At 35.6% G+C, this 25,500-nt stretch overlaps 2 protein-coding genes across 2 annotated transcripts; one reads left to right on the forward strand and one right to left on the reverse strand.

Annotated features, from left to right (window-relative positions):
* The first annotated feature begins 8,680 nt into the window (after window positions 1-8,680).
* LOC107087572 lies at window positions 8,681-21,052 on the forward strand. The gene is made up of 8 exons (XM_015379223.1): window positions 8,681-8,760; window positions 8,873-9,217; window positions 9,313-9,654; window positions 10,048-10,126; window positions 18,275-18,477; window positions 18,965-19,078; window positions 19,676-19,734; window positions 20,434-21,052. The coding sequence occupies exons 1-8, from the start codon at window positions 8,718-8,720 to the stop codon at window positions 20,578-20,580; spliced, it is 1,332 nt and encodes a 443-aa protein (XP_015234709.1). The 5' UTR covers window positions 8,681-8,717; the 3' UTR covers window positions 20,581-21,052.
* A 443-nt stretch (window positions 21,053-21,495) lies between these two features.
* LOC107087711 lies at window positions 21,496-24,837 on the reverse strand. The gene is made up of 6 exons (XM_015379438.1): window positions 24,732-24,837; window positions 24,199-24,528; window positions 23,735-24,109; window positions 22,923-23,039; window positions 22,756-22,799; window positions 21,496-22,470 (listed from the first exon to the last, which is right to left on the reverse strand). Exons 1-6 carry the CDS (start codon window positions 24,772-24,774, stop codon window positions 22,342-22,344), a joined length of 1,038 nt encoding a protein of 345 aa, XP_015234924.1. The 5' UTR covers window positions 24,775-24,837; the 3' UTR covers window positions 21,496-22,341.
* Between the last annotated feature and the right edge of the window lie 663 nt (window positions 24,838-25,500).

Consider the following 25,500-nt stretch of genomic DNA (forward strand, 5'->3'; position numbering starts at 1 on the left):
GTCTGGCTGAATATTGGGCTCAAATGCAGCAAAGTGTGATATTATGACTTGCATCTGACTGATTAGACTTAGAAAAAAAGAAATCCCAACTACAGGTGTAGAATCTGTGTTTTTTTTTCCTGTCAGCATTTGTTTTGAAAACTAGAGCATCTTGTCTGCACTATCTTGAAAGGAAATCTACTGTGCAAGCAAAGTTATGCTCCATTTTCAACCATGACGCTCTGTGGACAGTTTTCCTTGGTTCTTCTAAGTACAATGTGTAAGTGCAGTTATTTGTTCTCATTCTATTTTGAATAAATTGTATTGATCTGTGTGCCAAAGCTAAAAAAAAAAATATAGTATTTTTTTTTCAAAGCATTAATATTTGAATTTCACTGTTTAATTGTTCTCTGAGGATCTTATCTGTTGATTCAAAATTTCTCTATTTTCTTTCTCCTTTAGGCGTGATTCAGACTCTTGTGTTTTCTCAGACAATTCATGTAACTGAAGTCAATCTTGGGGAAAATGTGACTCTGACTTGTAATGTTACTGGGCAAGAGAGCGGACTGTTTTACTGGTACAAGATGAAGTGTGGATATTCCATCCAAATGGTTGTAACAGGGTCTTTTGACAGGGTAAACCTTGAAGCAGCGTTTAAGATCTTCAGATTCAAATTCGAGGTCATAAAAGTGGGTAATGTGTATTCGCTCATCATACGAAACATCCAAAAGGAGGATGAAGCAACATACTTCTGTCAGGCAGGAGAAGCATACAAGATGTCATTAATTAATGCCATGAAGCTGGCAGTGAATCAGTCTGATGTGAAAAAATCTCAGAAGACTCTGTTTGGCAGCAAAACTACGATTACAACAAGTACGTATGTACATTTGTGTAAAACCATTTATTTGAAGAAATAGATATTTGCATTTGTTTTCATCAAATCCATGATATGAAATTATTAGACAGACCTAAATACCATTTTTAATAATGTCTTGAAAGGAGGACAGAAAAAAACTGACAGAATGTTCATTGTTTCTAAGTTAATCTAATATAACTAAATCAAATTTAAATTCTACCTAATATAAATACAAGGTAGCATGAAGTTGGCCTCGATATGTTATTGGGGGTTAAAAAAATGTATTTTGCTAAATGGACTTATATTTTTTTCATCCACGAAAAAACTTGGATTAGGTGGTCATCGGACTTGGTGTGCTTTGTGCTGTATGTGTGATTGTCATCGCTTTCCTTGTATTATTGAGAGACTGAAGGTAAAAATCATGAGATTTACAATATTCTGACATTTTTTTAAAGTCAAATAATTCCACTTATGGACTTAGATTACTACAGGACCCTTTGGACATTTCTAAAAACTTAATGCTCTGTTATATGTAACAGATATAATATAAATTTATAATAATAATATATAAATCTAAAATAATATACTGCTGTTATTTTTTTTTTCCTTTTTGCACATTTCTGGTCTTGCTGCTATTTTTCACATATCCATGACTGTAAAAATGTCCACAGCTGTTATTGATTTTTTTTTTTATTCTCCAGATACAGATTATTATATTTTAAAAATACTGTACAGTACAATATTCTATTTGTTTTATTTTTATTTTCCTATCTGTTATTTTTATACAGTTTTCTAAGGTGCACATTGTGTCACCACTTTTATTATAACCTTTTCTGCTGTAAACACCAAAAATGCCCCGGTTTTTCCCCAAGTAGTAAATAGAAATGGTTTAAATCATTTTTAAATTATTACCTCGATGAAACACTGCAGTTCAGCCCTAATAAAAATATTTTATCACTGAGTCTCTTTAAGTTCATAGACACAGATTATAAAGTTTTTATCAAGGTATAAAATATTTATAAATATCACCAATATATTAATGAGAATAATCTATTCTCTCCAGGTGGCACTGATGAACTGAAAGGGAACTTTACAGAGACAAGATTGGTGTGTTACCCATTCCCAAAAGTATTTGATCACCCATCCAAATTATTGGAGGATAGTCCTGAGAGTCTGCAAACTTTCTACAGAGCCAATCACTACATACCTCCAAGCTACATGTAGCATTCAGATTAGCTAAAAAACAATTCTCAGATCTTAATGGAATGGGTTTCCATTGTCCAGCAGCTGTATCCAAACCATACATTACCAACCGCAAAGCAAAGAATTGGATGAAGTGGTGTAAAGCATGCTGCTAAAGGACTCCAGAGCAGTGGGGAGAAGTTTGCTGGAGAGTTAAAAGATGCTTCTTTATCTGGAAATCTGATGGACAAGTCCGGGTTTGGCAGTTTCATGGAGAGAGGTACTTGTCTGTATAGTGTTAAGTAGTTCCTTTGAAAGGAATGAATCAACATCCGAAAACATTTTGAACAGTTCCATGGTCCAAACTGTGCGCCCTCTTCCAACATGACTGTGCACAAAGTAAGGTCCATACAGTAATGGAAGACTCTGGTGTGGATGAACTTGACTAGCCAGCACTGAGTCCTGGCCTCAAACTGATAGAACCCCTAAGGGATGAAATAGAGCAGAGACTGAGAGCCAGATCTTATCATCTAACATCAGTGTCTGATCTCACAAATGCACAGGAATGGTCAAAAATTCCCATTAAGACACTGCTTAACCTTGTTGGACATCCTTCAGAGAAGACTTGAAGCTGTCTAACTGCAAAGGGTGCACAGACGTCATATGCAACCCCTAAGGATTGAAAAGGTATCCGGATGTAAATGGAACTACTCCCGCACATCCCTCCGGTGGATTTTTTAACTGAGCCAGACCACCTTTCCTAAGATTCAGAAGGAGTTGATTGTTTTTTTCCTGCGATTCAAACCAAGTTGAACCGTTTCCTAAAACCACTTACTGCTGAGAGATAGCTAATCAAGCCCTGGCAACCCAAATCTAACAGCGGAAGGGGCAACAGCGGGACCAAATTGCTATTTGCCGAAGGAGCCATTAGTGGCTGCTGACCCGTGACTTGCCCTGCCTTAGAGGAGCTACGATATGTGGGCTGCGGCTGCCAGCAAAAGGGAGTCATCCTGGTTACTTTGAGTTGTAAAATACCCAAAATTCCTAAATTGTTGAAGAGCTGATGTTTCAAAAGCTATAGCTAAAAATTTTAATTTGTTGCATTACTTTAACACAAAAATATTAGAAACAGACCGCATAAACTACAGAAACACACTTTATTGTCAAACAATATATTTTTATATTTTTTAAGAGATCTACCAAAAAGTGTCCCAATTTACCTGATGTCACCCTGCAACAATAGATATCACATCTCTGTATTCTGTGGAGAGAATACAGTTAAGCTGTACATTTTTCTCAGTGATGTTTTTACAGTTTTATATGTGATGATGAGCTCTAAATCTCTGAATGGGAAATGTCATGTTATCAGTATATCTGGATGTGTGGGGTACTCTTCAAAATGTTTTACCTGACAAAGATCCAAGTAGGATTAAACAGTTTTTATTGGAATCAAACACAGTTGTGACCAATCTATTTAAACATAGCACTTACATACAGACATGGAAAAGAATAAATTAACCTTGTTGAGCTTGGAAGATAGTTATAGAGGAACAAGTTAAGAAGAAGGAAAAACAAAAACACAGTCTGTACAGTACATAGGGGTGCTAGGGGTAATTTTCTGGACCAGTGGTTAAAATTTAAAATGGATCACTGGAAAATCCAAGAAATCCTGAACCTGAAGTTTCATCATCTGACGACGAGCATCTATGTTTGTTTTGCAAGGTAAATTCATAATTATAAGCCAGTAAATATAAATCCATCATCTTCACATGATGATTATATTGTCCTAATGTCATGAAGCCTAATCTGCTTGCAAGCAAATGACTTGTCTAATTCAACTTAAGTATTCCATAAAAATGGAAAAAATATCCACTAGACTTGGTTTCCAAGATTTCAAGACGTTTCGCCATCTCTCCAGGAAGCTTTCTCAATTCAAACTTAAGTATGAACATCTTAGATGGGGAACTGCATTATATATGCAGGTGGAAGATAAATAAAGCAGAACATCTGGCCAAGGTGGTAACCAAAGCAGATTAGGCAAACAACCTTTTATTGAATTGTATGCCAGTGAATTGGGTGGACACAGCAAGTGGGGAAGAACCCATGGTGCCATCGCCAACCAATATTACTCGTGTAAAGGTCTGTTGAACACCTCTGATATAGAACACCTCTGATGTCATCACCCTGAGCACAGGCTCCCCTCAGGGCTGCATCCTGAGCCCCCTGCTGTTCACTCTGATCACACACAACACTTGCAGATGACACTACAGTGGTGGGCCTAATCAGAGACTACAACAACTGCATCTAAAGAGAAGAGGTGGAGCAGCTGGTGGGCTGGTGTAGAGACAACAGCTTGGTCCTGAATGCGGGGAAGACGAAGGAGATCATTGTCCATGTTAGGAAAAACCGGCAAAACCAGGCTCCACTGCTCATCAACAGCTCAGCTGTAGAAGTGGTCAGCAAAAAATAAATTCCTGGGGGAGCACATCACTGGACTGGACTCATTGGACATCACCTCACTGATCAAAAAGTCACAGAAGCGCATGTACTTCCTGCAGAGGCTGAAGAGAGCCCACCTACCCTGGCCCATCTTCACGACCCTTGACAGAAGCACCATGGAGGGCATTCTGACCAGCTGTCTCACTGTGTGGTGTGGAGGCTGCAGCACCTCAGACTGGAAGAACATGAGAAGAGTGGCAAGGACTACAAAGAGGATCATCCTCTTCCCTTTATTAAAGACATTTCATCCCAGTGCTGTGTGTCACAAGCTGGTAACATTAACAGCAACCCCTCAGACCCCCACCGAGGACTGTTCTCCCTGCTGCCCTCTGAGAAGAAGCTTTGCAGTATTCGCTGCAGGACCAGAAGGTTCTACAACAGCTTTTCCCCCGCTGCCATAAAGGCTGATGATCTGTTGAAACTCTAATCAAGCTTTGCATTAAAGTTGTAAACATATTTGCACTACCAACATGGCAGATTTTTTTTTTTATTATCCCTTTAAATAGAACACAGCTCAATGTTCTACTGCATTTTGCACCACAATCATCCATTTGCACTGCAATCCCTTTGGCATTACGGCTTTAAACTGTTTAAATTCTGATCACTGCTGCACTTTATGAATGGAAATGTTCATTTCACTGTTGTAAACTGCTCATTCACATGTGAAAAGTTGTATTCATCAAAATTTGATTTTGTAGATAAAACAACAATAAAGTTTGTCTAAGTCTGAGTTAAATTGAGTAGATTTGAGTTGTCTGTGTCCTGTAAATCAATCTGGAGTATGGACTAGAGCACGTGAAAAGAAACTTTGTTCTACGCGAAGGAACAACAAAATATTCATGGGCATGGATGAAACTCTTAATGAGTTAGAGAGTTTGGTTTTAAGGCAACTATTTCTACACGTTTCTGTGGAAACGCCTTTGGTCAGAACAGGCACTATCCCTATATATTACTGACTTCAAACAACAGTTGGGCTTCTCATCCTTCCAAATATTCCCACTTTATTTTTCAAATTATGACAAATTCGAGTACAACATCTTTTCTTAGTAGAATCAATTCTGGTGTGTTCAGTCTTTATGCCATTTCAAGGTATAAGACCATAACGGCTGTTTCTGAACTCGTTTTACTACCCCATATGTACAAAGGGGGTAAAATGTATTTATTCATTTTTTATTATAAAATTTATTATTTTTAATTACTTCTCATTTATTACGTAGCCTACCTGCTGATGCAGAAAGATTACATTTTATTGATTCACGGTAGAATTTAAATCCCAGAGTCAGCAGGTACCACTCACAGTAAATGTTGCAGTGTTAAAGTAACACTTTGAGTGTACATTTGGTCCCACACTAATTCAGAGAAGGACCAAATGGTAAATTGTGGCTGAGTGGCGGCCTGATCAAAATGCTGCAAAAGTTAAAAAATGGGTAAGAATAAATGTTCAGATTTTTTGCCTAATATCTATCCAACATGTGTCTGGCTGTGGCGAATGTGAAATATGAGAAATTAAGGATCAAATAAATGCATAATGAGCTGCCAGCATATGGAGGGGTCGGCGTCTGTAGAGTCTTCACGGATTAAGTTGTGATCCACAGGGATCTGCATGAATATGAACTGTAAAACGCTCCATCACCTGGGATGTTGTATGGATGTTGGGATTATGCTTATTCTTATCTTATTGCCTTCTGTTTTTTCAGTGGACGCCACATTTTTTCGTTTGCATCCTGAGCTACTTTAAATCATTCATGTTTTTTAAAGTTAAATAGTATTTGACCAATTTTTACTATGGGCCAATACTGGAAAAATAAGCGACCTCGTCACAAACCACTAATACCGAGGAAATTTCAGGTTTAGGACAAGCATTATCTTACCCAACTCTAAAAAATCTACTTAAATAAGAACAGGGAAAAGGATAATTTGCGGTTACGAACTTGAGCAGTTCATTTTAATTATGTGGTGCTTTTAGCTGTTAAAGCTAATATTCTTGTCTCATCAATTGGCACCATTTGCGGGAATTAAACTCTAATCTGTTTCTGATCTGTGTTTTGGACAATAGACCTAGACGAATTGGTGATAGTTAACATTGTAGAGTCTGCTGATCATTTAAATCATCTTTTACATTCCAGAATATGAGGAATTACTATAAATGTTTTCCTTGTTTACTTTTACAAAAGATTGGGGTCACCTTGTTTAGAAATAATTAGAAATTAGGTTCTGCAGCATAGCTGTAAAGAGTTAAAATGATAACCTGGTATTTTTTTTCTGTCAGGTATCTACCATAAAGTCTCCCTATTTCACTCATTGAAGGTATGGGAATGGTGAGCCTGGAGGCTCTATGTTGTTTTTTTTTCTACCTGAGCACAGCAGGTTCTGCATTTGTTCATTCACCCTACCCAAAATATCACATATGATCATACAATATATTGACTTAATCCCGAATCAAGATTTCACTCTTCCCTGTAGCATTTTTTTATTGTTGTTTTGCTTTATTCCTGCGACACACTGGAACAAAGCATCACAACTTTAAAGACACTTCTAACTCCTCTTAAAATGAGTTGGACATAAGCTATTCATAAGTTATTTGTTTATTTTGCAAAGATATAAAGAGCGCTAAACTCGGCTCTTTCACTCATCACTGAGGCTCTGAAACAAGATAAAAAAACAGCCGAAAAAGTTCTGCAGAAATCACTAAAACATGCTATATACATTTTTAATGCAATTAAATACCTTTGTGATGGTGACTTCTAAAGATCTTAATGTATTTCGTATCGATCACATCAATCATTTGTAGTTCTTGTAGTCTACACATAGTTTATTTCCTGTTTGGGAAACGGGGATCCTGAAAAGCCACACCCATAGAGACATATAGGGTCCGTTTAATAAAGCTGTTTCAGTCACCGTAGTAACATTCTCCCCCTTCGCCATCTTCCTCTCCTTTGTATCTATAGCGCTGTTTCTCTGTCTTTAAAAAACATTCTCCTTTTTTACTTTATTTTTATGCATTTCTGAATTAAAATCTCTTCTTCCAGTGGGGTGAAAAAGGCACTTCCTGTTGCCTGTTGTCATGGTGACTCATCAAATCGGTGCTCCACTGATAATGGCTTTTCATACTTGTTGCGTACGCGTTTAACTCTGAGTGGACATACTTAAAATTGATTGAACTAATTGACAGCAACCGTTGTAAAACCAAGCACTCAGAGTTCCTGACTTTAGGCTAGATCAATTTAGAGTTGCAGATTTGATTCTGAATTTGTTTGTCATAAAAGGTGTTTGTCATAAAACGTACCCCTGCAAAAATCAGCAGTTTTCCCGCTGCTGCCACCAGTAGATCCTGTCACCAGTTAATCTATCACACCAACGACCCAGTAGAAGTTAGAATGATAAACAAGAAACAACCAGCAAACAAACATGTTCTTCCTTCACTGCCCACTCAGCTCCATTCACCGAGCATAAAACTATTTGATGGCTGAGGAATTTGCAATCACTCTCAGATTTGAACCGAAAAATCAACAAGTAATTTTACTCAATGTACAAATATAAAATTCAGATATTTGTGCATCTTCTTTTTTTCCTAATAAACATAAAAATATATCTGGCCTCATTTCAGTGATTACTGTGCTTAAATCACGTAGTCCAACCATACAAATTGGAGGAAAAAGCCTATCAAATCAATCCCCCCCAAAAAAAAAAAAATCTGGCAAAAAGCTAAGCAGATAAAAATCTTGTGCTTTTAATTCTGCCCAAGCCTAAGACTCAAATATTACAAATTTTGATCGAATTCCAGCTATCTGAACACTAACACATGTTGAAAGTAATCATTTATAATATCCTGTGTAGTATTTGGATAAATATATTCACCCTTTTTTTAATTTGATAGAGGAACATATGTCATAAAATGAACACGTATAACAATTAATCCTGTATATAAAAACATTTTCTTCCACTACAGCTCTTCAACAACACAACCAAATCGTGTTCTAGGAAAGGCCTTGTAAAACTAAATGTTAAAGAGAATTTTGACCACTAATGTAGGCTGCAACAAATTTTTAACATCTATTAGAGAGTGTTCAGAGGAAGTGCACTTTACACTGTTCAACCAATCAGGACAATTTTCCCCTTATAGACTTTGAAGGTTTTTGTGAGTGAACCGTCACTTGGCTTGGAGGGTGTCAGCTCTGCAAGACAAATACATTTTGCCACAATGTTTAGAAGACTGTTTGCTTTGTTTCTTCTTACTACAACATGTAAGTATATATTATTGAATAGAATAATTAACATATGAAAGGATTTCCATGTTTTGGGTATTAGGACATGTAGTTAATGCTTTACTTATATTTAGTGTTCTACCTGTTTCAGATTTAACTCAAGCTAATGAGGTCCCTCATCAGGTCCCTTTGAAAGTGGTTGAAGTTGGCGAAAATGTTACTCTTCATTGTCCAGTTTCGACAAAGGAAGGCAAATTCTTCTACTGGTACAAGCAGACACCTGGATATATGCTCCAGACAGTTGCTGCAGCAGCTTTATCAGATCCTAAACTAAGTGAGCAATTTGACAACAGTCGCTTTTCATTAACAAAGGGGGATTCTCAGTTTTCTCTTACTATCAGAAATATCAGTAAAAAGGATGAAGCGACTTATTTATGTCAAAATGGGACCGCTTATTTTCAGACTTTTTCGACAGGGATGTATTTGGCCGTAAACGGTGAGTTCTCCTATAATGCAAACAGATCATTTTAGGTCAGACAGGTTTTTCCTGAAACAGTTTTTATTAATTTGTTTATTCTTAATGCCCCCCAGATTGTAAAAGAAAAACACAGATTCTTGTCAAACAAACTCCAGAGTCAACATCAGTCCAGGAGGGTGACACAGTTAATCTACATTGTTCTCTTCTTACCAAGACTTCTGTAAACTCATTGCAATGTCCATCTAAATACAATGTTTACTGGTTCAAAGCTGGATCAGGAGAATCCTACCCAAGCTTAATTTACACTCCCAAGAACAGCAGTGATGTTCAGCAAAGGAGCTGTGTCTACAAACTGTCTAAAACTATACAGAGCTCCTCAGATACTGGGATACACTACTGCGCTGTGATCACATGTGGTAAAATCCTGTTTGGAGAAGGAACTAATGTACAAACAAGTATGTATAATGAATTATGTGTTATTAAAAACAGTAAAAAAAAAATACAGTTTTAGTTTAATCAGTGAAACAAGACTGCCAACAAACTAATGAGATTACGAACATTAGGATAGCCTAGTTTTGGCTTCTTTTAAAAATTATGCTAATTCTATTCAAGACTATGTTTCCTTAAGTATGCTCTCTGTTAAACGTATCTTTTTTTGTTTGTGAATTAACAATTTCACCTAAACACTTCAGTCGGGAAAATAAAAATAAACACTAAATACTTTATATCAACAGCTCCTCATTAAATTTTGTATTATTTTTCAAATCAAAAATCCCTAAATGGAAACAAGACTGATGGCATCTTATATGAATAAATTATTCACTTTTTATCTCTTTCTCTGTTATCAGGAGAACCTACAGATCTTCTGATAATTGGCTTGAGCGTGATGTTGGGTCTATGTGTGATCCTGATTGCTGTTCTTTTGTTTTCAAGAATTTAAAGGTAACCTTATTCTTTTGTTTCTACATTTTTAGAGTTTATTTCAAAACCTTACATTTCTGCTTGTAGAACATTGCTAAGCATCGGCTTCTTGGATACTAAACTAAGAGTATAAATTATATTTATCTTATTACAGAATACTTTCAGTGTCACTTATTATGACCTTTTTGATTACTAAATAATAAGCATAAAATTTTTCTGTTTATGTTTTGACACTAAAAAGCCATGAAATATACTTAAATCTGGGTTTTGGTTCTGATATATGTTTTTACAATTGTTTGACAGATAAGACCTGCTAGCCGTGCAACTGAGTTTCCTCACACTGGAAGACAAAAGAAGAAAAACATTATCTAACAGTTATTACCAATAACTATTTCAGTGGAATTGCCAAGAGGAGACAAAATAATCCAAATATGTCTTGTGTGAGACGTCTCTGTGTTCATTGGTGATTTTGCTTGCAAAGGAGACAGAGAACATGGTCTACTTAAAAATATCTTTATTTTTTTTGTTCTTTCTGCTGCTATGCAAGCATGTTCAGCATCTATTTTTTATGTCTGCAATCTCAATAAAGTACAATTTCGTATTTAGTTGCCTGTTTTGCATGTAACATTTATTCTACTTTGAGAATATTTGTCTAATATTACTTATGAGCTCATTATTTGCTCCTGGTTCTTGTATTTTATGATTGTATTTTAGTAACTAGTGCTTCTGTTTTGGGACAATTTAAGCTGTTAAAATCAGGGGAAAATACTAATGCAGCAGTTCCAGCTTGTCAGTGTGTGAATTTGCAATAGTAACAGTGGTTCTAACCTATAAAATACCAACATGTTCCAAATAAATAGATTAATAAATTGTGAAATAAATATCTACTTGAATAAACATTACATAAATACTTACCGTGTTGATGAAATTTAGAAATAACTGAATGCAAGTGAAAATCTTAGCAAATTATTACTTACATATATTTCATTATAAAAAAATTATTTAATTAAAACAATAATCTCCCTATAACAGAAATTATTGTTGAGGCCTTGCTGATAAGGCTGGTAACGGATGGGGGGGAAAAATGTTCTTTTAGTGTCAGGTTTTGGTCCTGATGGACCGCTGCCTCCTGCCAGAGGGTTTTTAACTTTGACTTTTAAGAACTCAGGTTTACAGCACTTTTATAGTCTTGTGAAAGTTTGCTCCAGATCAGTGATGCATAGGAACAAAATGCTGCTTCTCCCTTTTTATTTCAGGGTAGTACAGGGTAGGCTTGAACTGGAAGACTTGGGAGGTCTGGGAGAATGATACACTGACAACAAATCTGTCATATATTGAGGTTCTCATCCATTCAGTGGTTTATAGACTAACAGAAGAATTTTAAAGTATTTTCTCTGAGCTACAGAGAACTACTGTAAGGACTAAAGAACAAAGGGGCACCCTTGATGCCCAAAGTGCCCTTTTGCCAGTATTTTTTTTTTAAACTGTGTGCTTGTATCTATGTGTATGTTTGTGTGCATGCACAAAATAATAACAATTTAGACCTACTGTGCCACGGTAACCGTGGCTAGTCACATGATCAACACAAGGTGTCCTCCCTCACTCTGCCTTCACTGCACTGATGTGCCCTTCTGCTAATAACCAAGCGCTGCTTCAGACAACCACTACGACTCCCAATTCCAGAAAAAGTAAACAACTGGTCTGGTAACTAAGTTCTGCAGCAGTGTTAGTTTGTGCATGGTGTATTGTTGCAAGATGAGTAGACTAACCAGGTAATGAGCAATGAGCGTCCTCTGTGCTGTTCAAATTTGCACACACCGACTTCTCACAAGTTAAAGCCGATTGTCAGCGGTGCAAAAAGGTCCGACTAACCTGGAGGGGGCGCAGATGCAAATCATATAACTTTTAGACCCTTGATGTCATGCCCAGAGTCAATAGTCAAACTAAATAAAAGCAACAAAAAAATTTGAATAAGTGAGTTTTTTTTCAATTAGACTAATATTTTTTCAATGATATATTACTCTATATCATTTAATTGATTTTTACTTTATAGCACTAGGAATAATAAAGGGCAAATTATTAATGGATAAAATTGCGGCTATACAGTAAATTTTTTTGAAAAGGTATGAAATAAAAATTAGTGTTTGTGTGTTTTATGTGCATCAGTCTGTAGTTTAAGGATCATTTTTCATTTTGCAGAGATGCCTCGTGAGGAGAGGAAGTTAAGACTAAAACAAAAGGAGCTGTATGAGGCTGCGAAAGGTAGTGGATCACTCACCAGCTGGATGACAAAGAGCACAAGAAGTCACAAGTCATTGGCATTTGTAAGAGCATGGGCAACAGGAAGTTGCTGTTATAACTACAAAAAAGAAAAGTAAACACTGTGTACAAACAACTCAGGCGCAGACACTGACAGAAAAAGACACAGGCAGAATTACAGACCCACAGATCTCAACAAGTAGTCTCTTCCAAACAATCAGCAGTGTGGCGGGCAGTCACAGTGAGCCATTTTTAATGTTAGGTATCCTTGCATCTCGCATGAACACATACCTCTTTTTTAATCAGCTACTATCTCTCCCATTTGACTAAAGGTTTTTGCTTCTTGATTAAGCAAATCATTCACTAAAACATTATTTGGCCAAATAATGTTTTATTCACCTCATGGATTTGCATTGTGCATTGGTCTGAAAACATTCCAATTTCTTTTAAATTAGTGAAAACCTAATTTGATCATATCCCAAATTCTTCCAGATAAACTTTGGTTTCAAACACAAGATCCATGTTAAACTCTAATATGGTTTTTAACCATGCTTCCCTTCCTCTTTGTACATAGTAGTTTAGTTTAGTCGAGTTTTACTAGTCTTAGTTGAGAGTGTTGAACTGGAATATGTTTGACTTGGAGCTGAATGATTTTTGTTAATAAACTCTTAAATTTTGAACAGAAATTGTGGTGAATTTATTCCATGTATGTGAATTTACTGTTTGACCATGATTAGTGCTTGAATCACTCTTTCATCTATTGTTCTAACACACAGTTAGTAGGACTGTGTGTCATAAACAATATATAACAGCCGAAATAATATCTGATTAAAGAAGATATTTCACCACCCATACCGGGGAGGGAAATAAACATCTTAAAGTATCAGAAATATAAATTCCCAGCTGGCTGGGAATTGAAAAGAACATAAAATCAAAACAATGCCATATGTCAACTCAAGTTCCAAAGTATGAAGATAAGAATGTGACTATTCACATTTTGAACACAGCCAATAAGATAGCATTAAAGGCTGCACTTAAGCTATCACCTTCAATGTCAGTATGGGTGTTAAAATCCCCCACTATGATGACCCTATCAGTATTTAACACCAAATCAGATAGGAACTCTGAAAACTCATCTAAAAATTCAGAGTAAGGACCTGGTTGATAATACAAAGTTACAAAAAGAACAGGTTTTCTTGCTTTTTAACTTGGATGAGGGAAACTAAGGATTAAATGTTCAAAAGAGTTGTAATTATTAACTTCCTTTATGGTAATCAGTAAGTCAGACCGAAAGATTGTTGCTAAGCCTCCTCGCACAGAATTTTTGGGTATGTGAAAATTTAAATAACTAGAAGGATTTGCCTCATTTATGCTTACATAATCCTCTTGCTGCAGCAAAGTTTCTGTAAGGCAATATAAATCAATGTGGTTATCACAAATCAAGTCATTAACTAACAGACCTTTTTTTTAAGGAAAGATATCTTACGTTAAATAATACACATTTAATTGTTTTAACTTTTTCCCCACCTGGGGTTTCTATAATTTTAATTAGATTATCATGATTTACCCCTTTGGGAATCTTTGCTAATTTATTAGATTTTGGTCGTGGGCAAGACACTGTCTGGATGGAGTAAAGAGTGGGTAAAAGTAGAGAAGCTGCAGAGATGTGTGTTAAACTACAACTCTGCTTCCTGGTCTGCACCCTGGGCAGTCAGGGTTTTGGAGGACTAATACATTTTGCCAGATTCCTGGAAAGAAGAGCTGCACCATCCAAAGTGGGATGGATGCCGTCTCTCTGAATCAGACTAGGCGTTGCCCAAAAGGATTGCCAATTATTAATGTAGCCCACCTCATTTTCAGGACGGCACCTAGACAACCAGTGGTTAAATAACAGCATGCGGCCAAACATGTAATCACTGGTCAGATCAGGGAGGGGACCAGACTTTTTTTTTGGGCAAACTTACACACCAAAGCAACACTAATTTTATTTACCTCCAATCGGTGCCAGTGTGAGTAACAATCTTACTGTATTTAACCTTATCCTTAGACAGCAGTTTCAGGTAGGATTTGATGTTGCCTGTTCCGGCCCCTAGCAAATTTTGGACTATGGTCCCTGGTGTCTCTAATGCCACGTTTCTGACTATGAAGCTGCCAATTTCCAGAGTGGGCTTTTCGGTGGGTCCGTCACTGAGTGTGGAGAATCTGTAAGAAACGTGGATGGCTTGGTGGTGACCAGTGGGCAGAGATCCACGACTACGCTTTCTGCGTACTGTTACCCATTCGCCTGGCTGCTCTGGGACTTTTGGAGGAAAACTATGTGGGGGTCCTACTTTAACTCCTGGATGTTCAACAGCCTGAATCCTGGATTCTAACTCTGACACCCTCGCCTCCAAAGCTAAAGAAATACTACACTTATTACACATCCCATTATCACTAAAGGAGGCAGAGGAATAACATCTGACACAGAGAGCTGTAGAGAGAAGAAGTAAGAGTTGGAAAAGAGTCAAGGGAGGGAGAGAGAGAAGCCTTAGCTATGTTAAACTAGCGCTAGCCTAGGCTAGCTACTGCTTACTACCAGAAATAAATCTGCGTGAAAGCGATAAGTGCTCAGTAAAGAAGTGCAGCAGAAGGCACTATGTTTTTAAGTGGTTCTGGACAGTTAGAGTTACTTAGATACAGAGATATCACAGAAAAAAAAACTTTATTCAGACAGAGATAGCCTGAACAGCACGCTGCTCAGCAGTCAAAATGGGAAGTGAAGATGAAAGAGTGGTGGCACATCCTAGTGGCAGAGTCCAGAGGAGAAGAATGACAGAGTGACTAATCTTGCCTCCCAGAGAGCAATGAATGCATCCAAATTGAATCATACCAATATCTCCTTTTTGGCCAAAAGGACCTCAAACATTTTCAGTTCTCACCTGATTTCCAGAGGAGCAAAAACAAAACAAAAAACACAACAATTGCAGCCACATTTAAACTTCCAATTTGGTAAATTGCTTTACACATGATAAATGTTTCTCTACCCATGAATAAAAAAAAAGTATGTTTATCATAACAAGCTAAAATAGAGGCAGTATGAGCTATGGTTAATACAGATGTAACTACGAATTGACAGAATGCGCAAAGATGTACCAGAGAGAAAAAAAGCTAACAAAAAACAGACTTAAATAATGGAATTGAATATGCATAGCACCTTAATGTGACAGGAAGTATTGAGCAACAATTCTACAAGTCAAAAGATTTTCTGTCATAATAAAAAAAGCGAAACATTTATATAACACAAATTCAACACATAAATACAGTAACACGAACACTTGACTTAACCAAAGTTTTAAACCGAGGGATTGTTTTAAAATTATTTGTCCACCAAATTTCCTCTGTGGCATATGATCTGATAGGTGCATTCTTCCATCAGTTTATATATCAAGTAAGTCTTTTTTTCTGCATTTATGTAGAATTTTCCATTGTCGATTCTACTAAACCAGAGATCCACTGATAATGACATTCAGATCTCTCTTTCTTTAGTCAAAATTTCAGCTTATTTTGGAGGACTCAAAGATGCTTTAATCTCAGAAAAGAGCAATTGCTTTTCCAGAGGGATCTGGGTCTGCCCTGGGGTGGGTCATGCCTGCAGCAATCTCCAAAGGACCCTCCTTTGGAGATTTTTCAAGGCACGAAGAAGATGCTCTAAGCATCTGGAATTTTCACCATATGTTACTGCAAAGAAAGTCCTAATTCATCTATTGACTCCTCACAAATAGCTTTAAGACCTGGAGTTGAAATAGGTAGTCATCCTTTTTCAGGTAAAGCAGTTAAAGTTCATTTGTTTATGAGGTGCATATACGTAAAGTGCTTTAAGGAAATAATAGAGAGATAAAGCAAGACACATAAAATATTGCATCACATAAACTGTAAAATATTAGATATAATCACATAACAGGAAGAAACATTAAAATTCATAATTTAAGCAAATAGAAATAATGGCATGATAGAAAAGATACATTTTTTATATGAATGTATGAGCTACAGTAAATAGTTATACAAATAAGTCACATTTTTGGACATCTCTTGCTCTGTTTTCTAGCCTTGTACATTTGGGGGACAAAAAACCCCTTCAGATAACATCTGTCTTTAATGCATTCAGTAAAAAAAAAACATTTTTAATTGATTAATTGAACTTTATTGATCTCACATTTGAGAAATGTATTTCTGCAATTGATCCATCCCCCTAGGGATGGATGTCACCTTAGGGATGGGTTAATTGCGATAGCAGTGGGCTGCCATCGTTGGTGCCATCGTTGCTCAGAGAGCCAGAGTGGCACTCTGTGGGAGTGGGGCTTGAACTCAGAACCTAAGGATTCCAAGATCTATGCCCTAACCACTAGGCCGCTACAACCCCCAATTTCATCAATGCATGCACTTGTCAGTGATTGGATACACTGATTTAGTGACTGTAGTAAAGGGTTGATATGAAAATATAAAGCTCTATATCATCAGTATAGACATTCTGTTGTAGGACGTCTTTTTGGTATTTTTTGGTTATGAGATACTTCTGGCCTGTCAAATAGAAATCCAAAAAAGTTTAAGATTTTCCTGCCAGTTTTACCATTATGGCAATAGGATATTGTAATAACTTATAATAAGAGCAGTAGACTAGAATCATACACTTTAGGAGGAACTTACTCTCATCCTGGTTGGTCAGCAGGGTTGACATAATTGATGTGATGTTTGTTTTTTGCCAAAACAACAACTGTAAGAAAAACCTTTTAAATTTTTGGATGTGAGAGTGAGATGACCCTGTTTAGTTCAGTGTTTAAAGCTACCAATAAAAGAGTTACTAAAGTTACATATGGAAGAAAGAGATAGGAACCTGGTGTCAAATTTGTAAATATTTTGTATAGTATTATTTAGATTATATTGGTTTCTCTCAAAGTTCATGAAAATTCCATAGGATTTTTACGCTTACTTGATAGCAAATTCAATCATAGATTGGCTTATTTTTTTGAGGGAGTGCACCTTTCGTTTCAGCCAATCACAACAATTTACACTTTGAACACATTGAAGACCCTGTGACCAAACTTTCCTGTATGAATGAGGAAGAAATTTGTGCTGTTAGACTATTGTTTTAACCACGATGAACGAAGGACTATTTGCTCTGGTTCTTTTCACTATATTTGGTAAGTATGACTTTAATTCAATGAGCTCAGACATAGTTTACACTATATATAGAAGAGTGTACACGTTCAGTTTATTATTGTCAAGATATGTGCTGGCTATCGTTGAACATTTTTTTTACTATTTCATAACTTTTTCAGCTTTAACTCAAGCTAATGAGGTCCCTCATCAGGTCCCTTTGAAAGTGGTTGAAGTTGGTGAGAATGTTACTCTTCACTGTCCAGTTTCAACAAAAGAAGGCAAATTCTTCTACTGGTACAAGCAGACACCTGGATATATGCTCCAGACAGTTGCTACAGCAGCTTTATCACATCCCAAACTAAGTGAACAATTTAACAACAGTCGCTTTAAATTAACAAAGGGGGATTCTCAGTTTTCTCTTACTATCAGAAATATCACTAAAGAGGATGAAGCGACTTATTTATGTCAAAATGGGACTGCCTATTTTCAGACTTTTTCGACAGGGATGTATTTGGCCGTAAACGGTGAGTTCTCCTATAATACAAACAGATCATTTTAGGTCAGACAGGTTTTTCCTGAAACAGTTTTTTATTAATTTGTTTATTCTTAATGCCCCCCAGATTGTAAAAGCAAAACACAGATTCTTGTCAAACAAACTCCAGAGTCAACATCAGTCCAGGAGGGTGACACAGTTAATCTACACTGTTCTCTTCTTACCAAGACTTCTATAAACTCATTGCAATGTCCATCTAACTACAGTGTTTACTGGTTCAAAGCTGGATCAGGAGAATCCTACCCAAGCTTAATTTACACTCCCAAGAACAGCAGTGATGTTCAGCAAAGGAGCTGTGTCTACAAACTGTCCAAAACTATACAGAACTCCTCAGATACTGGGATATACTACTGCGCTGTGATCACATGTGAGAAGATCCTGTTTGGAGAAGGAACTAAAGTACAAAAAAGTATGTATAATGAATAATATATAGTTAATTTTTTCCCTAAAGGTGTAGAAAATTCATACATTTGGTTAATAAACAGCAAATTTTGAGAAAAATGTATTTCTTTGGAAAAAATACATAAAATAGGAAACATTTTTGGGTTAAATTTATAGATCCACAAAGATTATGTGGAAATGTTTCTTTTAGTGTAAAACTCTGCTTAAAGTGATATCCCTGCCCGCGCTACTACTGTTTAGCTATATTGAAACGTTTTATTTAGTTTTAACTAAAAAACTAAAAAATACTACTTAACTAATAAACTAATTCAATGTTTACTATTTAGCAGTTCATTAATTCACACCTTGCCTGTTTTATTTAAAATGCTTAAATGTAACATTTCTCTAAACATTTTTCAACACTTGATCTAGAAAACATTTGCTATAAATCACAATAATTAATTTCAATAAAAAGAACAGCAAACTTTTCTTATTTGACATCTTTATGCTTTCAGAGTCACAAGTCGGTCCTGTTGTCCTTGCACTGGCTGTGCTGTTGACTTGTTGTGTGACTGCAATTGTTGCTCTTATTGTCTACATCAACTGCACAGTTTTTGTAAATTTCAAAGGTAGGTTTGCTGTAATTAAAACTATTCAAAAGATTAAGGTACATGATAAAAAATTATATATTCCAGGCTATTTTATTTTTTTACAGACACTATTATAAATCTTTACTGACTGTGACATACAGCAGTCTGTAGTTTTTTGGGGTTTTTTTTTTACTAGTTAGTTGAGTTCGGTTAATATAATGCATAGATGCAACAATGCATCTATCTATAAGGATGGACGGATGGAAAGACAGACAGTATATAGAAAGTTTCAATAAAAATAATCCTAACAATGTATGCAGGAGTTTGTGAGTGTATATGTTTGTTCCGATTATACATAAATTTATCTTCTCTTTCACATTATAATATAGAACAACATTTTAAAGGTTGCAGGTATTTGAGCAATTTTACTTTTGTTTTGTACTACATTTACATAAGGAAAGAAATATGTTAAGATTGCAAAAATGACTGTTTTGTTTTTGTTAATGGTGTATGTCACTTTTGTAATAAATTCCAATAGACCAGCTTATTTATGAAATGATGAGTTTGCACATATTTGGGGTATTTTAGCTTTCATTTTAGCTTGTTGTTGTGACAGCCTAATTTTTTTGTTTACAGGGAAAAACAAAGGCCGATCTGGACAAAAAGAGTCATCAGTGAACCAGACAAGAGACCCAGTAAGTCTCTGATTACCACTTACCACTAAATATCGGAGAAAATAATCATCCTAATCATCCTTAACTGAGAGAATTAAGGCTTAATATTAAAATATTAAGGTTTTTAAATACATTTGACTTCATGTGGATTACCACATGGTTTTACGTTTTATGGTTTATCATTTTCCATCTAATACATGGTAGAATAATTTTGTATAGCAGGACTAATATTCGCATTTCTGATCAATACTGATTCATTTTCATGAATCTATGATAGACTGCTTTAATGGAAATGTATTGATTATTTAAAGTGCACAGCACTTTTTATTTGTAACTTTCAGTTCTTATACCAATAAGTTATATTCATATTGTTCCTGACATCCTAGGTATAGAGAGTGTCTGGATGTTTGCACCTGTTTTAACAGGTGCCAGAATAAAAATGTATTTAATCACAGAGCAAAAAAAAAATCATGAAATTGCAAGTCATGTAGCAGCACTTTTATATTTTATAAACATAAATAAATAGAACTTATAGTCTCAAAAAATTATATTTTGCTCTATAAGTTGCCCACATAAATGTGAAATGGTTTTGTTTGCAGTAGCAAACGGAGGAAATGGCTTTACCAAAGTAAAGTATATGAATATGGGATATGGCATAAAATGACCGGACCCAAATTTGTCTGATGATAATAAATAATGCAAAATAATTATCATTTGCAGGGTGAAGATGCAGATGAAGCGAGTTATGTAGCTCTAAATTTCTCCGCAATTAAGACAAAAGGCAAGAAGAGAAGAATGGAAACACAACCAGAGTGCCTGTATTCAGCTGTAAGAACAGGTCAGCCCACACGACAGGGAGTGTCTTAGAAGAGAACCTGTTTGTGTAAAACTGAAACACCATGTTTCCATGACCGACAATAAATTTATGTTGTAAAAGGTGTTGCTGTTCTAAGGATTATCTAATTTAAGGCAAACATTTCTTAAAGGATTTGATGGTGGTAAAGAAAAAGTATGTTTACAATAAAGATTTAGCATCAAAACTGATGCATTTACACAAAGTATATGCTGGCATACTTTTGGATGAGTTGCTTTATATTGCACTATGAAGTGACAGGGCATGCGTCCATCCATCCATCCATCCATCCATCCATCCATCCATCCATCCATCCATCCATCTTCTGTGCCCACCTGTCCTTGCAGGGTCATGAGGGGGCAGATATCCATCCCCAGCATTGTGTGGGATATCATTTTGAGCAGTATCTTTTTTTTTTCATAATAATATTTTACATGTAAATGTGTGCGAGTAACTGTTTTATATATAAAATAATCCTTTGTGTATTGTGTGTGTATCTGTTCAGTTGCCACTTTGATGTGTTTAAAAAAAAAATCTTTTTGTCAAAGCGCATCCTGCTAATCATGCACTAAATAAAACACATTTTAAATGTAATTGTTTCCCAATATTATTGGGTTTCTTGTATCAAATAAAATAGATCTAATCAAAATCATAAATTACTTGTCTTTATATCCTATATATAAAAAAAAGCTGGAAAATGAACTTGATGTGTTTGAGGGTGTTATACTGCCCTCTGCAGATCCTGTGGCTTCACATACTCTACCCAACAAAAAATGAGAAATGAATTGGTAACACTTTTTAAAAATGTTTTGTTGTGTACCAGATAAAATATATGTCAAAGATGTTCACACATTGTAAATATCTGTTCAAATGTTTATTGAAATGCAATCTGTAAATGTTAGAATAAACACAATTTTAGAGATGATTGACAAAATGGAAAAAGAGACATGAATACTTCATATTTCATTTTAACACCTTTTATAAACGACTAAGTGCAGAAGTTGCCTACCTCAGCATTTCATTTCTCAGAGTAGCAGGAAGTCAGTTAGATAGGTTTATACAACTTTGCTCAGTTATTACTTTCACAATTGTTCATTGCGAAATGTTACAGCCCAATTTCATCCTCTCTACTGACTCCCAGTCTTTGAAGGAATCTGTTAATTTGTTGATTTTCAACTTTAAGCATTTAAGTTTATTTGAGTATGTAGTTTATGTATTGTTTCCTGCTGTATAATTTTGTCATATCCCAAATGGTCGATTTAATTATGGCTTTGAAGTTAGCAGTCCCACAACTATCAGCTATCAACTATCGGAACCTGAGAAGAGAGAAAGATGCATTTCTAGTTGATTTTACTTACATTTTAAAGGTAGTAGGTAAACTTTTGTTTTTCTAGTTGAACAACCTTGAACTGTTTAACACTGGAAAAATTAACTGAGCTCTTTTAAATGCTGGCTTTTAAAAGAGCTCTGTTTAAGACTACATTGATTACAAAAGCTGCCACTGCTGTATTTTACTGATCTGTATTGTGATAAGAGTAGAAGTGTGCTAACACAGAAAATAAAAATGCATTACTCAGAGCCATAGACCTTGCACAGCACTGAATGTTATTGGCCCTGATGTCCACGAGGGACAGAGTTCCCTTTATAGTTTTGCAGTCTTGTCCAAAAACAGTCACTTCTAGAAGTAAAAGCATAAAACCTCATGGTGTTGTATAAGGCCTCTTGCTGCAGTTACATGCTTCATGGTGATATAAAAAATTCCCAGGATTGACTCTTTATTTCTCTCCAATAGGTTTGAGAGAAACATAAATCTTCTCCCTCTTTGCTGCTTCCGCATCTCTTCCACTTATATTTTTTATCACAGTAAAGACAGCTGTAGAGTAAATCCGTCTATCCTCTTCTTCCTGAACAAATTTTAAAAAAACTATTGAATATCAGTGACACTTTCAATGAAGTAAATTAATTATCCGTTGTTAACAGAACATTTCTATACAACCAATCATTGTCAAAGAGGTTCAAAACAGACAGACATTAAAACAAAAAACTACTGGAGACACAAACATTGGTTAATCAAATGATCATGTAATAATATCAATAACATGGCTGTAAAGATAGAGACATATCAGAGAGTTATTGGGAAGCTGAATCTGAGCATGTCAGTAAATAGCAATGCTTTTTGAAAATTTTACCTGTAAATTGTGTTTTTTACTGTTTCCATGTAGAGAATTATTAGCTGCAAAATGGAAGAGGAAAATCCACATACAAAATTAATATTTTATTACAAGATACCAACGCTTTCTGACAACAAAATCTGTACAATTTATGACAATATATGTTGTAAAATATATTGCATTACCTGTGTAAAAATCTCCTTTTGTCCAGAAGGTCGTCATAACAAACGCAAAAACACATATAGCCAGAAGAGTAAACATCAGAGGCCTCTCATAATCTTTCCATCTGCTGCCTTGTGAATCTTAAAAAAACAAAGACATAAAGACATCAAGTAAAACAGAAATAGAAAATAAAGTTAGACCCAAATATATTCACACTTCAGAAACGTTTAGAGTAATCTTGATGTTTTACCAACATATTTATGCTAACCAAATGATATAATAATAATTTTTAGTAATTAACCCAGAAGAGACTGGAATCTGACAGAGAACGAGGAGCTGAATATTAGAACAATTGAAAGGAAGTCTTCAGATCTAAAAGACTTGGAACTCAAACATAAGCAATCATTATAAAACATCATATATTTGACATTTCTTTATTTAATGACATGTAAATAAATCAAGGTTCAAAAAATGCGTTGGTCGATTATCTTCCAAGAGGTGCTTTTCTCATTTCTAATCAGAAACAATGTTTTCGCTTGGAATCATATTATTATATATCAATATTTTCCAGGTATTCCAGTATGTATCTGGATTCATTTAAATTCCAAATTGCCCATCAAAAATATTTTACACCATTACACCGGTTAGCTAATTGCCTACTTGCTTCTGTTGTCATTCAAAAATCCAAAATTTTAGTCAATTGAAATTTGTTTCAGTTTTTTTTATATTCTAGCCAACATAATTGAAAAAGATTCCTGTGTGTCTTGAAATGTCTTAAGAGGCAACTGAAAAATCCAGTTAGTCTTTTAGCCCTTTTTGAAGTGGAAACACTTACCTTCAACTGTACTTTGAATTTGGGTTCCGTTTCCAAATATAATCTCCCCACAGAGGGCCAGTGCACAGTAGTACATCCCACTATCAGAGAAGCTGACCTTCTTTGAGAAGTGATACACACAGCGTTTTGAATGGGATGATATGTCAGGCTGCCTGTCACACTTGTAAGGAGTGTTTGTATCTGTGTAGATGATGCTTTCAAGGAATGTGTCTTTTTTGACTCCAAACCACAGCACTGTTTGGTCACCTGGACAGGTCCCCATCTGGTAACGAGAGAAGACTGAACACTGGAGGGTAACAGAGTCCCCAGGGTGCACTGGATCAGATATATCTGGCTGCTGAACAATAGTGTGGTTTATTGCTCTTGTATTGCTGTCTATTAAATGCAAGAGAGAAAATAAGATAAAAAATCAAAGGAGAAATTATCATGTTCTGACATATAAATTCTTTGAAAAAGTTCATTACCTCTTAAAGACAAATAGGTTCCAGTCCACTCATCTGTTCTCCAGGTCATGACTGCACAATGATATACTGCTTCATCCTCTTTAATAGTTTTCAGAATGGTCAATGTGCTCTTGTTCTGCGTTAAGCTTAAAGCAAATCGTGAGGAAGGAAACCCTTGCTCCAAACCAGGATTAAGGGTAGCCTTTAACTGTTTTGTTATTAATTTAAGACTGTCTCCAAGACTCTGTTTGTACCACATGACTCGGGTGCTGCTGTAGTCCGAATCATAGAACAAGCAAGTTAAGTTGACAGGTTCACCCAATTCTCCTTTGATTACGGAAATCACTGAGTCTGAAAGTATTAAAAGTATCAAAAATTGTTATAAATGAAGGATACCTATGGCATTCAACTTAAATATACCCGTGCACATGTAATTAGGATTAATATTTATAGACTGCCTGATAGATGGTACATTGCCTTAAAAACGCCATACTTTAAAAATCAAACTGTCAAAAAAAAAAAAAAAATGAACAGAGAAATGAAAAAATACTTACATCCTTGATGGAGAAAAATCAGAACAATCCATATATGTATCATCTTGATGGTGTTATATTTCGTTTGTGGGTGGATGTAATATGTCCCACTGTCTCATGCAGCCTTACAATAGCACATTTTATACCTTGATTTCCTGTCTTGCTGGGGCTTTCTTGAGGTCAGTTTTCGAGGTGTGGTGCGCTGTTTTTAAAATGGGTGAAACTACACATTTTGAGAGACCATGTAACCGCAGGATGTAACACTAGTTTCAACAGAAAACTGAAAACACTTTTTCCCCTAAAATTCTCAGATTCTCATTAGGTGTTTTACATTACATTAAGTGGTTCTTTTGAACTCTAACACCTTTTAAAACTTGTTTTAAATAGTTACCGCTGATCCCAAGACCAAAAAACCTCAGTAGATGACTTTGTTTTTTGACCAAATATGTACTAAGATGTTAATATCAACACCTACTGTACCTAATCTAGATTAAGTTTTGGCTTCTACACTTCCAATATGTAAAGAAGGTCAAAAACAATTCAATTAAAGTTAAACATAAAACATAGACTATTTGTTAAGGGAAATGTCTCTTGCATTTTAATGGAACCGCTGGAGCTTATCTTAAATGCGAAGAAAGAAATGCCTATGGAATTATTGAGGGAGGATTGTCGTCAAAATATGTTGTGTAGTAGTCTGAATATGTACTATTTTTTTAACATTGAAATCTTGATTTCGGCACCTATTAACTAATTACTACAAAAATGCAGGTAGACATGTATTATTTTATAT

This window comes from Cyprinodon variegatus, unplaced genomic scaffold (assembly GCF_000732505.1).
Source record: "Cyprinodon variegatus isolate N-32 unplaced genomic scaffold, C_variegatus-1.0 Scaffold10, whole genome shotgun sequence".
Taxonomy (NCBI): Eukaryota; Metazoa; Chordata; class Actinopteri; order Cyprinodontiformes; family Cyprinodontidae; genus Cyprinodon; species Cyprinodon variegatus.